This window comes from Anopheles arabiensis, chromosome 2, assembly GCF_016920715.1.
Source record: "Anopheles arabiensis isolate DONGOLA chromosome 2, AaraD3, whole genome shotgun sequence".
Lineage (NCBI taxonomy): Eukaryota > Metazoa > Arthropoda > Insecta > Diptera > Culicidae > Anopheles > Anopheles arabiensis.
Window position 1 is genome coordinate 70480305 of NC_053517.1, and position 13482 is coordinate 70493786.

Consider the following 13482-nt stretch of genomic DNA (forward strand, 5'->3'; position numbering starts at 1 on the left):
GATGATGCGAAGAGGCCTTTTGTTTCATTAGCGCTCAACGCCTCCAAGAGTTCGTACGAATTCAAACGGTTTTGCTGTGTCCGGCCGATCGTGAAGCTCGGCAAGCCGTTGGCGTGTGAAACAGCTGTGTATATTTTTGTAGCGCCTTTTTGTGCCGTGTTGTTTGTGCTACCTTTACTTCTCTCATAGTCGAAGAAACTTCTCTAAACCTACTGAAAATGTCCCGCATTATGAGAATTGATGAGGTAAGATGAATTTTTATTGTAGACGCACGGTTGATGACGCCATTGACTTTGGATCAAACGGGCTGGCTTTGATTCGGCATGGTAAAGCAAAGCCGCGTCAAGATACAAAAATCGATGGCCGCCGGAACCATTTTGCACAGCTTGCCCCACAGTCCTTCTAGAAGAAAGTATTTGCAAAGAGATCGATGAGTACATCTGTTGTTGATTGTTCCCTTTTGTCGTTCAGAACCAGGTAGCAGGAAACCTGCATGAAGGTGGAATGAAGAAAGTGGTTGCTGCCAGACGCCCTGTGTTGGGAGAGCTTGGCAACAAGGTGCTGCGCAATGCTTCCCAGGACCTGCTCGGCAAAGGTGTGGAGAAGGGAGCTGCGCTGAAGAATGCCAACCCGACGCTGAAGAATATTAAGCCACGCGTGGACACTCGATGGCGAAAGGCGGATACTGCTGCGGCGGCAGTTGTTGTTCCCAAAAAAGTAGTCACCCGATCCGATTCGCAAAAGGTTGCGGTAGAGCCTAAACCGTCTGCCAACGCGGATGCTGTAAAGGTGCACGTCCAACTGAACAAAGGAAACGAGGTAAAGCATGTAGCGTTAAAGCGTGAAGACAGCCAGCTGTCGCTGCGGACATTGGCGAAGCAAAATCGTAAGGTTCAACCGAAAAGCGCTCCTAGCAGCGGCACCTCATCATCGGACGAACATGAAATAGTATCAATCTCTAAGGTACGTATTCGAATGTATGGGAAGTCGAAGGTCAATGAGATATAAATTCATATGTGTCTGTGCAGAAACCCGAAAGAGTGGAGGCCCATTCGCAAAAGCTGTTGGAAAACATCGAAAACATCGATGCGAATGATGGCTGGAATCCGATGTTGGTGGCGGAGTACGTGAACGACATTTACAACTATTTGAACGAGCTAGAGAGCAGGCCAGGATATGCGCTGTGCGAGAACTTCTTGGATGGTCATAAAGAGGTAAGTCGTGTGTAAATAAGAGGTGTTATGACAAGAGGTGTGGGTATATTTAACGCATTATTCATACGCAGATTACACATAAGATGCGAACGATTCTGATCGATTGGATCAATGAAGTGCATTATCAGTTCAAACTGGACATCGACACTTACCACATGACAGTGTCGCTCATCGACCGTTATCTGCAGGTAGGTGCAAACTTGTCTCCAGTCTAATGACGTGAAATTAAAACACCCGTTGGCTTTGTTTTGCGCTTTGCAGACGATGAAAACTGTTCCGAAGAAGAAGCTACAGCTGGTAGGCGTGACGGCGATGTTCATTGCATCCAAATACGAGGAACTGTTTCCACCAGAGATACAAGATTTTGTGTACATAACCGACGACACATACCAGAAGTATCAAATTCTCGAGATGGAAAAGGAAATGGTGAGAACGTTGGACTTCAATCTGGGAAAACCTCTTCCAACCCATTTCCTGCGTCGGTTTTCGAAGGCAGCGAAGGCGTCGGACGTAAATCATGTGCTGGCAAAGTATCTTATTGAGCTTGCCAGTGTGGATTACAGTACCGCGCATTACAAACCATCGGAGGTAAGTTAGCATTTTGCCAGGAAATCTGCTTTTCGAGCCAAAACCAGGTACATGTGGTATCGTATGTGTCTTTACAGATTGCGGCAGCTGCGTTGTACATATCGTTGTATCTGTTTCCACTAACATCCAACGGCGGGAACGGTACGAGTGCAATAATCTGGACTAAAACACTGGAGCATTACACGCACTACAATGTAAAGTACTTGGCGCCAATTGTGCAGCGGCTCGCAAACGTGATCAAGGCTGTTCCCAAAATGATGGAAAAGAAGCAAAAATCTTGTTGGCTGAAGTATTCTTCTTCTAAATTCTTAAAAATTTCAACTCATTCAAAGCTCAAAGGAACAGAAATGGACACGCTAGCCGAGGGCAAACTCATTTTCTAAGATTTTTTTTCGCGCTATTTTGTGTAATTTTTATAAGGTGGTTTATGTTTCTTAATTGTGACTTTTTAATTCTGCGTGTGTATCTAATGTATTAAACAAGTTCCATTGATTGAGTCATCATGTTTTGATAATGATACAATTGTTTTAATGATAATGATAAGAAATTGAACAGCAGATATATGTTAATTATATCGGTCTGTCGACGGGGAATCAATTTTAACAATAGCCCCAAGAATGAAATTGACTGAATAGAGTAGGTTTAAGCAATCATTTTGTGTGTAATAGCCAGCTAAAAATGTATTGTTGGGAGCCTTTACCTTCCTGTTACTTCAATGGATAATGTAATCTATCGGTTACTTAAATAAAATAAATGTCTGCACCAACAAAGCTACGACTGCGAGAATGTGTACTTTTGAGTAGCAAGTTTGTTCTATTGTCTATTGCAACTAATAACCGCAATATGTTAATTTATAATCCATTCCTGCATGCATTCATTAAAAAAAACTTGATAATTAATTACTAACCAAAAACAATGGGAACATGAGCTGTTAGATATGCAAGGCTTAACATTATGGGTTTGTGTTTCTGCTTTTGTCAGACACGTTGGCCTGCCGTTGGGGCCGGTCTCGTGGTACGGTCGTCAACTCGTATGACTAAACAACATGCCCATCATAGGTTCAAGCCCCGAATGGACCGTGTCCCCCCCCCATACGTAGGACGAAGATAGTCATCTTGCTATGGTAATCAATAAGTCATTGAAAGCCAAAGCCCATTAGTGGTACAGTAGATCGACAACGGCTGTTATGCCAAAGAAAAAAAAAAGAAGTTGATCTTGACTCCTGCAGGAAGGAAGGAATAAACTAACAATTATATATCTACAATATGATTTTTAAAGGGGCTAGGGTCCTAGGTAGTGATGAGCAAACGGCTCTGATTCCGGAGCCGGCTCCGACCGGCTCCAGATCGGTCGGAACCAACGGCTCGGAGTCAGTTTCGAACCAACGGCTTCGGAGCCGGGTGGTTTTAGCGGCTATTCTATTTCAGCGGCATATTTTACAAGTTATGAACTAAATTGGAACTATTTGCAGGAGTTTCGGCTGTCTGTACCCACGGCTCCGGAGCCGGTTTTAACACAGCAGACCAAAAAAACCTTTTTATGAGGTTTCAATCGTGAAAATCCGTAAATAGCCGTGTAAGTCATGTTTAAAGGAATTAAAAAAAATGAATTGATAAATTTTGAAGATTGTTAACAAATACGGGTCAAACATCATGCATGTCAATACTGCAATCACATCGGGTTTTAGCTTCCATACTTGCGAGAAGATATATTCGTTTTTTATGCTATCATACAATGCCGTCTCTATTACACCGTTAGTCCGGAAGCGTTGCTCCGATGCCGTTAATTCGCCGCCGACTCCGGAGCCATTGAAGCAGAGCCGTAGGTGCGGAACCGGCTCCGGGTAAAAGTCGAAACTGGCTCCGGAGCAGTAGCCCCGAAGCCGTTGGTGCGCTCCGAAGCGACCATCACTGGTCCTAGGGTATGGGAGGATTTTTGTTTGTTTGTGTTGTCACAAATTCCACACAAATTGCTTGAATCCAGATCCGGTCTCGTTTGCCCGGATTGGCCCGGAGTCGTTCGGAGTCGTCGCGAGTCATTTGGAATCGACCCAATTGGTCTTGACCGAACCTGAATAGACTCTTTTAAACCCGATCGGACTCATCCTGACTCGACCGGACTCATCTGGTTTCGACCGGACTCATTCGGACTCGTCCTGGTTTGACCGGACTCATACGGACTAGTCCGGGCTCTAACGGAACTAGAGCTTTTAGTATAGAGCTTTGGAAAAGAATGTCCAATGATCTTGGGATGAAGTTTTTGATTAAGATGAATTTAAAAATCATACACAATGCACAACTTTTTATATTAGACATGAGCAGTCTCAAGTCTACGGTTTCCATGTTCCTGGAATTACACATCTAAAATTAACGTACGATCTATAATTGATGGACAAAAAGATCAATAATACTTTTCAATGTGATTGTCTTTATACAGTGGCTCACTAAAATGATGGTGATACCGTCACCTTTTTGATACCACTCAACAATACACCATTACTGATCATCTATTTTGTCTAAAAAAATTAAAGTTACTATTATTTGATTGCTATGTTTGCTATTGCTATATATGCGTGCCACAATTCAGTCTGAGGTGCATGTGAATGTGGCATATCACCGGTCGTGTTACGCCAAAGAAGAAGAAAATGCATTGGTAATAAATGTTTTCATTCATCCTTCTATCATCATCATCGTCATCAACAACATTTTTACCTTGTTATGGGAGATTCGCTCTAGACGAGATTTGAATCCATGATGGGCATGTCGTTTGGCCGTACGACTAGTGATGAGAAGTTTTTGTCGGATCGATTCCGGCTAGCTCCAAAGTTTTTTGGGATCGAATCCGGATAGTAGGTCCGGATTTAGTTTCCGGAATCGATTCCGGAAACGACTCCGGAATCGAAATCAGCTCCGGCATCGGAATTGGCACCAAAATAACAATCGGCTTCCAAACGGAGTCAGTTTCGGCATCTCCATAAGAATAGGCGTTTGGGTTCAATGATGCTACGTATTGATAGCCGCAAAGAATCAAAATTTACTTGTAAACGATCAATTCTTATGGAGAGTCCCGGACTGATTTCGCCTCTGAAATTTCTTATTTCATTTCAAAAACTAATTCACTTTTTAAAAACGAGTTTGAAACAATCCTGTGTAATTTGTGTTTAATAATGTGAATTTAGAATTATAAATTGTTCTAAATGTATTATATCTATTTATTAATCTGTCCTTTAGTTCACTCGTTAGAGCGATATAAAAGGTGTTTTATCGCATTTTAAACAAATTTAAATTTGAATTGTTGCGCACAAACCGTATACATCAACCCAGTGCACGAATTGCTGTTAAGTATCCGAGCGATGTGGTTCATTATTAGTCATAGTAATTTGAGTCTCCTACTTTTTTTCTAATGGTCTACACTCCGCACCCTATGCGCAGAAGTGTAATTCGCTCAATGATGCATCCATCCGGACGCAGTTGATGCTTCAGTTCCCCTATTGCTACCGGTAAGGCGACAGTGATCCGTGCGGCGTAATGACCGGAAGTATTGAATTAATTTCTAATTCTTTTGAACGATGCTTGAAAGCGCGTGGTAATAAGCGTAAGAGATACATTCGTCGGGAAACATCCAGTAGTGTGCTTTAGCTGAAATCAACGCACAACAAATCAAGCCAACGCAATGAATGCGCGTCGCATCGACAATCGGAGACAACGGGAGCGAACTGGATGACGGTCGCGCACCATACACCTAATGGACAGAGATTTATTTACTTATCAAAGACGTCATTTTATTATGGCTTAATTCACACTCATCACACCATTGGCTTATCCTTCGCGCGGACCAAGGCGCACCCCTCGTGCCCATTTCGATTTCAATGGTAAGAACGATCAACTGGCAGCAGCCGAAGCTCCCGGACTGCGTTGTGCGTTGTGCGGATGCTGGTAACGGTTTCGAGACGGTAGTGTCGTCTTCCCTGTATCTGCTGGTAGACTCAAATGCCGCCAGCAGCGCAGGGTCTACACTCGTTTCTAAGTGAACCGAGCCGCTTCCATACACACCAGTAACCACAGCCGCACCTAATTAGATCTACATTTTTAAATGAAATAATGACGATAATGGGTGACAGTTTTCATATATATTAACAGTAACAACCATCGAGTGGTGCGCCGCGTCCCCGCTGGAACGGTTGTAGAAAAGAGGGTCAGAAGCGCGTGCACGGGGCAGTCCACCGATAGCTGATGGGATCCGCCGGGTCAGTCGAATGAGCAGGATTTTGTGGTGGATGGAGTGCTTACTTACACCGCCGTTGGTTGGTTTGATTTCATTGTCACTGATGCTGAAATGAATAATGCTACACCCAACGGGAGCACTTTTCGGTGATAGTGAGCTTTGAGAGGGGATGGCCGCTGGTGATGACGGTCGTTCCATGGGTGATCGGTTTGCGGATGTGTGTACGCGGACGCCCGTGTGAGTCCGTCGAAAGATAAAAGTAAATCTCGTCCAATGTGATTATCCGATGATGACAGCTGCTGGCGAGGAAGGACAATGGCTGGCGGGGTGATCCGCGCGCTTACTTTACGGGATGTTATTCATTGAAAATGAACGATTTCAACATGCTGTAGAGCGGCGGACTGCGGCCGTTAATTTCAGTTGATTGCGTTGATGAAAGTGTCTGCTCGTTGCTCGGCGGCGAACGATAATGATACCAATGGATTTGGATTCGTTGAACGGATTCGTATGTTCAGTATATAATGCAGATCGATCTTTTGAAATGAGTGCGAGAACTTGTTTAGAACTTTCTGAATCATACGCAGCAATTTTGACCGTTGAGGAGACTTTTAATGTAATAATAATTTAAAGAGACGAAGTTCATCGATTACTCTGAAAGTATTTTAAAAACAAATAATAAAAAAGCATGGCTATCATATATGATAGCAAGTTATGTTATGTGGGGGGCCATTGCTACCATATTTGATAGCCAGGAATTACTGATTTTAAATCTTAATTATTTCTGTGAGATTACAAGCATTTTATCATTAAATTTAGCAACAAGATTAAATAAATGTTAAATAACCTTATTATGTATATGGTTTTGCAAGCAATCATTTTGTTCTATTTTTGTTTAATAATTCATTTAAAAAAAGATCAAGAATATAAATTCAAAATAACAATTTCTTTGATAAATATATTGTAGCCACATAAATTCTAGGTATATTTATTGTCCTTAATTACCTAACCATCTGAGATATAGCAAATATTATTTAAAATATTTACTGAATATCGACCTACGTTGTTTACATGATCGGTATTTCCATTTCATCAAACAAACATTTTCTTTTGTTACAATCAAATTCAAATTAAAACTGATGCTGATTTAATGATTAGAACCGAAACTTAATACGAGGATTGTTTCCAAGACATCAAGCCAAAAAGGTATTTTAATTCATAAAATTTCATGACTTTTCAGTTTGTTTATATTCAATTATACTTCTCTAGGGGGGTTATCATATATTGGTCCCCAGGAAAATATACACAAAAAATAACACTCAAATTAGTATCACCTGAACAGTTTCGCTTTCGAGCCACAACCGTTGCATTGCAATATCCTACAATTAGGTAGATCCTTTAAAGAGCGGTATTCGCAGAATGGTTTTTTAGAGAAAATCTTTCAAAATTAAATCATAATATGTTTTCATTTATTACATTATTAATCTGTATTGCATGTGGTCGCCTACAGTGATTAACTAGCACAACTAGAAAATATGTTCATTCAAGTCCAGGTTCAATCCTAGAATGGACTGCTTATCCGGCTGCGTGGCGCTGCCTCTATATGCCAGCATGACCGCGTAGGACGTCACGCAAAGTAGATAGAAGAAGAAATTGCAATTGCAATGCTTACATTTTAAAATTATGCTCTTGAAACAATGGTGTTGTTTGAACTGTTTATAGAGGCTTTGGCTCCAACGGAGTTCTTTCGACTTTTAATCTCGTTAAAACTTTAGTGCTCTATGAAATTAGGTCGAGTTTCGTAAATCACAGAGATTCAGTTCATGAAAAGGCGGGAAGTGTCCCTAATGGGAATCGAACTACGACAATTTTTTACAAGAACCAGCGTATCAACCATTAAAGTATCCAGCCAATTCAGAGTATATCTGCCTTGTGCTTAATGCGTTAAGATATAAAACCTGATCAATCAATACGATCTGAGATTTCAGATAGCGATTAGCAAAAAATTGGATAAATTTTAATCGGAGCGAAATTGAACTTGTTCACTTCTGGAAAAGGATGGAATGGATAATAAAATAGATTAATTGAACCTTTTTTAATAACAGCTGACTTGGCACAGTTGTATAATTGAAGGACTACTAGCGATAATTGAATTAAAAAATGCAATTTATGGATTCCTGGAAGTACCTTTCGCGACAATGAAGCTACTAAACTGCAACTGAATGCTCTTTTTAAAATTAATTCCAATATTGTAACAAAAATCAAGTTGTTTCATTTTTCTCCAAACAACTATTACTCAGATTTAATGCTTGTCTTTAAATTACATTATTTAAAAAAATCCCTCATGTTCATGTTAAAAAATCATCATCATGTTAAGACGAGTTTCGCTTTCGATTAATCACGTTTTGATTAGGCATATGTACTCCTTTTTATGTTAAAATTTAGTAAAAAATAAGGCATAATTATTTTGAATAAATTAAATGATTTTTGTTTCGTTATATGACGTCGTTTGATAACCATTCGAACTATCATCCGTAGGAAGGACTAAATTTTAAAGCATTAAGGAGCCTATTAGATTAGGTCAATACGCAAAGGAGTCAAAGATGTATTTTATGTTCTTTTTAAGTTATAGAGTAAATCACTATGAAATTAATTTCATCTGACTTTTTTTTCTCTTGGTTTGTTTTATGCTGTTGTGATACGCATTGTATACTTAATTTTCTCTTTCTTCATTAACGCTAATTCCAAGGATAAATAATTTATGTTAAAACAGTGTGCTGATAAAATAATTCAATTCAACTAAAGCGTTAAATTTAAATACTTACTTCCGGCACTGTATCTAGCGGTACACGTGACTAATGCTCGGTGCCGCGCGTTTCACTGTAGTGGTGCAAGCGCGCAAGCTGTTGGCGTATACGTTCGGCCCAAAACACGGGGGTTCGTCGGGTTCGGCTGCCTTCCCGAGCGTTTATTCGTAAACAAACCACCGGCGTGCGCGGACTGTGGCGCGTAACCGCGGAGCTTACGCCCGTCTGCGGCGTGGCTTCGGTGGGACCACTGGCCATGGTCCCACCGGCGGTACCCTTGCCTTGCAGTCCGCTGATCAGTATCTCGTCCACGAGGCGCGGTGCGTTATTGTGCTACGGAAAAAGTTACGGAAAGTTGAAAACAAAAAACAAAAAAACAAAACAGCAACATACTTCACATCGCCTTCGTTTTATCGCTTCCTATCGATAGTTTTTAGCAAGTAAATCAGAAGCTGGAAAAATAGTGCTGGTGGGGTTTCGAATTAATTTAAGACAGAGCAATCGACGTGTTGCATTTACAGTGTAAGAATACATTTACATCTGAAGCCTGTTCTGTTTGGTGCACCTTCACGCAACCAGCTTTGCTTTCTTTCCCCGTCTGAAACTATGCCAAGTGTGTGAAAAGCAAGTGTCAGAGGAGCCCATCCCCCGTCCATACGGTGATGCATCCTTGGTGTATGTTTCCACCTGCGCGGAACGGTGCAATGTGCACCAGAAGAAACAACCCAACATGATTAACGTGTGAATGGTTCTGCGAGCATACGGCTAACACATTGTAGTCGGTTTCGGGCGTATTAATCGATCGTACCGCGATCGGATGTGCGAATTCGTGTACACTCATGTGCTGCTGCGTGTCTTGCGGAGCTGAAATTAAAATCGCCATCATCATCTCAAGATCCGCGGGGTGCAAGAGGGAGAGGAGTAAGCCCTCGAAGGCATGAAGCGGATGTACATCGTTAATTTGGGATATTTTCGCCGTTCTGAAAAAAGGTAATTGTAATTATGTGTATGTACGTTGTGGTTCATGAACGTGTATGTGTGTGGTTCGTTCGTGGTAGCTGTGTCCGTTGTGTAGAGTGTATATTTGTTCATCATCTTCTCGTTAATTCTCCCCAACCGCGTAATTATTGTCAATGAGAAAGCGAACACCGAGGGAAGAGGCAGTTGGCGAGAGGGTAATATACCAACCTGAACAGAAAGGGACACAGGGGCTACAAAGCACGATTTCAAAACTAATCATCAAACCGACGGCTGAGAGTAACTAATCGGGAATCGGTTGGCAAAGCGCAACAGCTCGCCCAAATTAAAAACCTTGCCAGGAAGGTGCGGGCAGTAAAGCATCGTGTGCGTGTGTCTGTGTGTTTTTATGTGTTGGTGTGTGTGTATAGGGCGCCAAGCCTGATCCTCCCAAATGTGCGCTCAATCTGCATACAGCAGCAGCAGGTCGGGTCGGTACGGTAGCTGGGGCGCTGGAATTCGCGCAAGCTCCCCGTTCCAGAATGCGGCCGAATGCAACATTAACGACGAGCCAGAGAATACTAATGCGCCAAATGAGCGTGCCTGGCCTTCTAATCATTTTAATAATTTGTTTTGAACATGGAAAGTAATTATCTACTCCCTTGCTGGTCGCTCCTCCCAGTCTGATGAGCGTCGAATCGTGTAGTTTTCCAATGCCGATGCCATGCCGGTCCATGTTTTTGCTTGCTGGCTTTAATAGACACTTTATGGACAGTACACACATACACACATACACATACACTTCGTCAGTTGCCATCACGTAGGGCTCCACATGGGGTTTTTTTTGGCTGGCTTACGGCACGAACCTAACCGCCGACTGCCGAGCGAGATAGCCCACGAAATCCACGAAACGAAAACATCTCAATTAAATTTGTACCTTCGAAAAGGATAATTATTAGTAATTATTATTTTTGTATGCTTCTTGGTGTTTTCATTCTTCCAACTTTTTTTTTGAAGCTACAATGCATCAGTTTCCATTCCATTCCTTTTTTGTATGCTAGATTTTCCCTTTTCTAACAGGTTTTAGGTTTTGTGGAGGGAAGAACATTATTTTCCAGATCTGGATACTGTGTACCACAGTTTTTGTGTTCCGATCAACTCATTACATCGTTTCGGTTTCTCTCTTCCAGTGTTGTTCCAATTGTATCCCTCCCCCTCTCCCCCTTGGGTTATTACACTGCGATCTTCAATCGTCGCTGAAGGCGTTGATTATTTAATTGGAATACGTGTATTTACCATTCTTAAACTTACACGTGAAATTATGTAACAGTTGGAGGTGGAGTGTAGCTTTTTTTGTCCAAATTGTTACAGAGATATACAGTGTACAAGCTACGCCAGCCTGTGTGGAATGTAACGATTTGTTTAAATAGACTATTTTACAGTGGCTTTTAGCACTGTCATTCAAATCTTAAAACAATTCGTCCTAACAAATACGATATAAAATGATACGTTTTTTAATGTATGCAAATACGTATACTGAATCCGGACTATCCTAGTAAAACGTAAAGAGAGTCTGTCTGATACAGCATTAATCGCTTTTGGCGCGATCTCCAAAGCCGTTTCTTCACACACGGCTTGGGTAAAAAAGGAGGCTTGTATGATCTCAAGATTTACAATCAAACTACCCTTTCGCTATTTACAATTTATATTGCCGACGGTATTTTGTTGGATTTATTTTGTTCTGCTATATTCATTTTGTAACATGTATGCTATCGTTATTTTGTATAAAAGCCTAAACTAGATTGATTCGATTGCTGTTTTAACTTTGGTTCATTAAAGCTAATATCCGAAACATTTTGTTACATTTAAAATAATATTAGTTGAACCATGCGAAAACTTCGATTAAATGAATATCAGCCCAAGACGGAGTGGCGGAAGATCTGCTCAATATAGATCTCTGCTAGTATAGTGTGTGTAAGTGTGTGATCACACAGGAGATGCAAAATTATTCTCGACATCCCTCGATCCTCAGCAATGCGCCTAGCACGGCCAATCCGTTGCTGCATCTGGGCAAACTTTGCATAGAAGTCTATTAATTGCGATACACAGCTTCGCCCAGCACAGCTTCAGGGCTTGCAAACATGACTCGGCTGAAATCGATGATCCATCTCAAGCACCAGCGCTGCGTCACATCACCATCCATCCGGACCGGCAGGATCAACCCGGGTCCCCTATTCCCTTATGCCTTTCTTCCGCCGATGGTTGATCTGCAATCTCCCGTGCTTTGAAGTCAGCTGCAGAATGCACATACACAAACAAAAAAAGGGCACATGATGGCACAAAGAGAGTGCTCTAGCATCGATCGCGATATTTCCTGTCAACCCTCTGCTCTGCTCCAGCCCCGCGGCCCCTGGATGCTCTGGGTGTTTTGTGTGTGTGCTTTATTGTGCAGTTGGTGATTATGGTGGGTATGCAGTGTTGCGCTTGAAGTGGTGCAATTCGATGATGCGGCGCAATCCATCGACCACACCACCGCGCAAGCACCGCAGCGTCGACCATGCCGGCGGGGTTAGAGAGCCGCTCTCGCGTAGGTAATTATATATTTTGAGGCAGCGCAAAACAATTTTCAATAAATAATAATGCTTATACGATCGAGAGGAACCAATAATGAGTTTGCACCGCCAGATCGCCTCCGGGTGCATCGGTCAGTCGGTCCCGGCCGATCTTTTCGCCGGGGATGATGTGCTGCGCTGCAACCCCGTGGTCGCGTTAGCTATGGTGGCTTTTCCTTCCCGCCGTTAAGACAAACCCCACGCAGGAAGGCCGTGCGAATGAGCGGCGGAGGTGGCAGTGGGGAATTCTCTCCTCTTGGACCGTGTTCGCGGTCCAATTTGCCTGCGAGGGTAGAAGACAACGAGGCACACTCTTAGAGGGAGTTGGCGCGAAACAAATTAACATTCCAAATATGAATTAAAAATGCAAACGAGCTCTTCGCCTGCCAAGACACAAAAGGGTCTCCAGGTCCAAGCGCGATTACATCGAGCGATTTTGGATCTATCCGCACGAAAGGGAAGGGTACATTACTTGGCCAATGATTTTTCAATGAGTCCCTGCCCGGTTCGGATGTAAAGTGAGAATTATAAAGCACATGATTTAAGCCATGTCAATTATTGTGAGAAATCTCTCGTACGCTTTGGTTCGTTCGTTTCTTGCTGGCTGAGTAAGAATAATGCCACAAGATGCCCGATCTTCATTCCCCCTTCCGTCTCCCCTTGTGCGAGAAGACGTTTGACAATTAAAAAACGAACCACGCTTTTGTTGACCGGCTTGCGGCGGCTAGTGGTGGTGGTAGATGTGTGGTACCGAGTGGTACGAAGCAGAAATGAAATTCAAACATAAAATATGATGCCCAAGTAATGACTTGCAGCAGCCTCCCTTGGCACCCTGCACCCGGTGGTGCATTGCGGTGCAGAAAAGGGTGGCAAAGCGTACGAACGGAAAGAAAAGCGGAAAGAAAGGATCGGTAAGGTTAAACCGGGCCCGGTCACTTTGCCTCAGGATCTTTTCACTGATCTTTTGAACGACTTTCCGGAGACACGCCGAGATGTGGTCCATTTCTTTCTTTTTTCCTCTTCTTCTTCTTCTTCTTCTTCTTCTTCTTCTTTCTACAGTTACTGTGCCATTGTGGTTCGTTC

At 42.4% G+C, this 13482-nt stretch overlaps 1 protein-coding gene and 1 long non-coding RNA gene across 2 annotated transcripts in view; both read left to right on the plus strand.

Moving 5' to 3' along the window:
* LOC120896649 (G2/mitotic-specific cyclin-B-like) lies at window positions 1-2572 on the plus strand. The gene is made up of 6 exons (XM_040300925.1): window positions 1-245; window positions 472-963; window positions 1029-1214; window positions 1286-1402; window positions 1476-1802; window positions 1880-2572. Exons 1-6 carry the CDS (start codon window positions 219-221, stop codon window positions 2183-2185), a joined length of 1455 nt encoding a protein of 484 aa, XP_040156859.1. The 5' UTR covers window positions 1-218; the 3' UTR covers window positions 2186-2572.
* A 6433-nt stretch (window positions 2573-9005) lies between these two features.
* Window positions 9006-13482, plus strand: part of LOC120895042 — a 40041-nt gene continuing 35564 nt past the window's right edge. Inside the window, exon 1 of the long non-coding RNA XR_005738275.1 lies at window positions 9006-9820. This is a non-coding gene — a long non-coding RNA (uncharacterized LOC120895042). The remainder of the gene's footprint in view (window positions 9821-13482) is intronic.

What these genes read in the sequence shown, in the direction of transcription:
- LOC120896649 (XM_040300925.1), top strand. Translation starts at nt 219, where the DNA reads ATGTCCCGCATTATGAGAATTGATGAG. An exon ending in TCTTGGATGGTCATAAAGAG is followed by an intron (nt 1,215 to 1,285) that starts GTAAGTCGTGTG and finishes ATTCATACGCAG; the next exon opens with ATTACACATAAGATGCGAAC. An exon ending in CGCATTACAAACCATCGGAG is followed by an intron (nt 1,803 to 1,879) that starts GTAAGTTAGCAT and finishes GTGTCTTTACAG; the next exon opens with ATTGCGGCAGCTGCGTTGTA.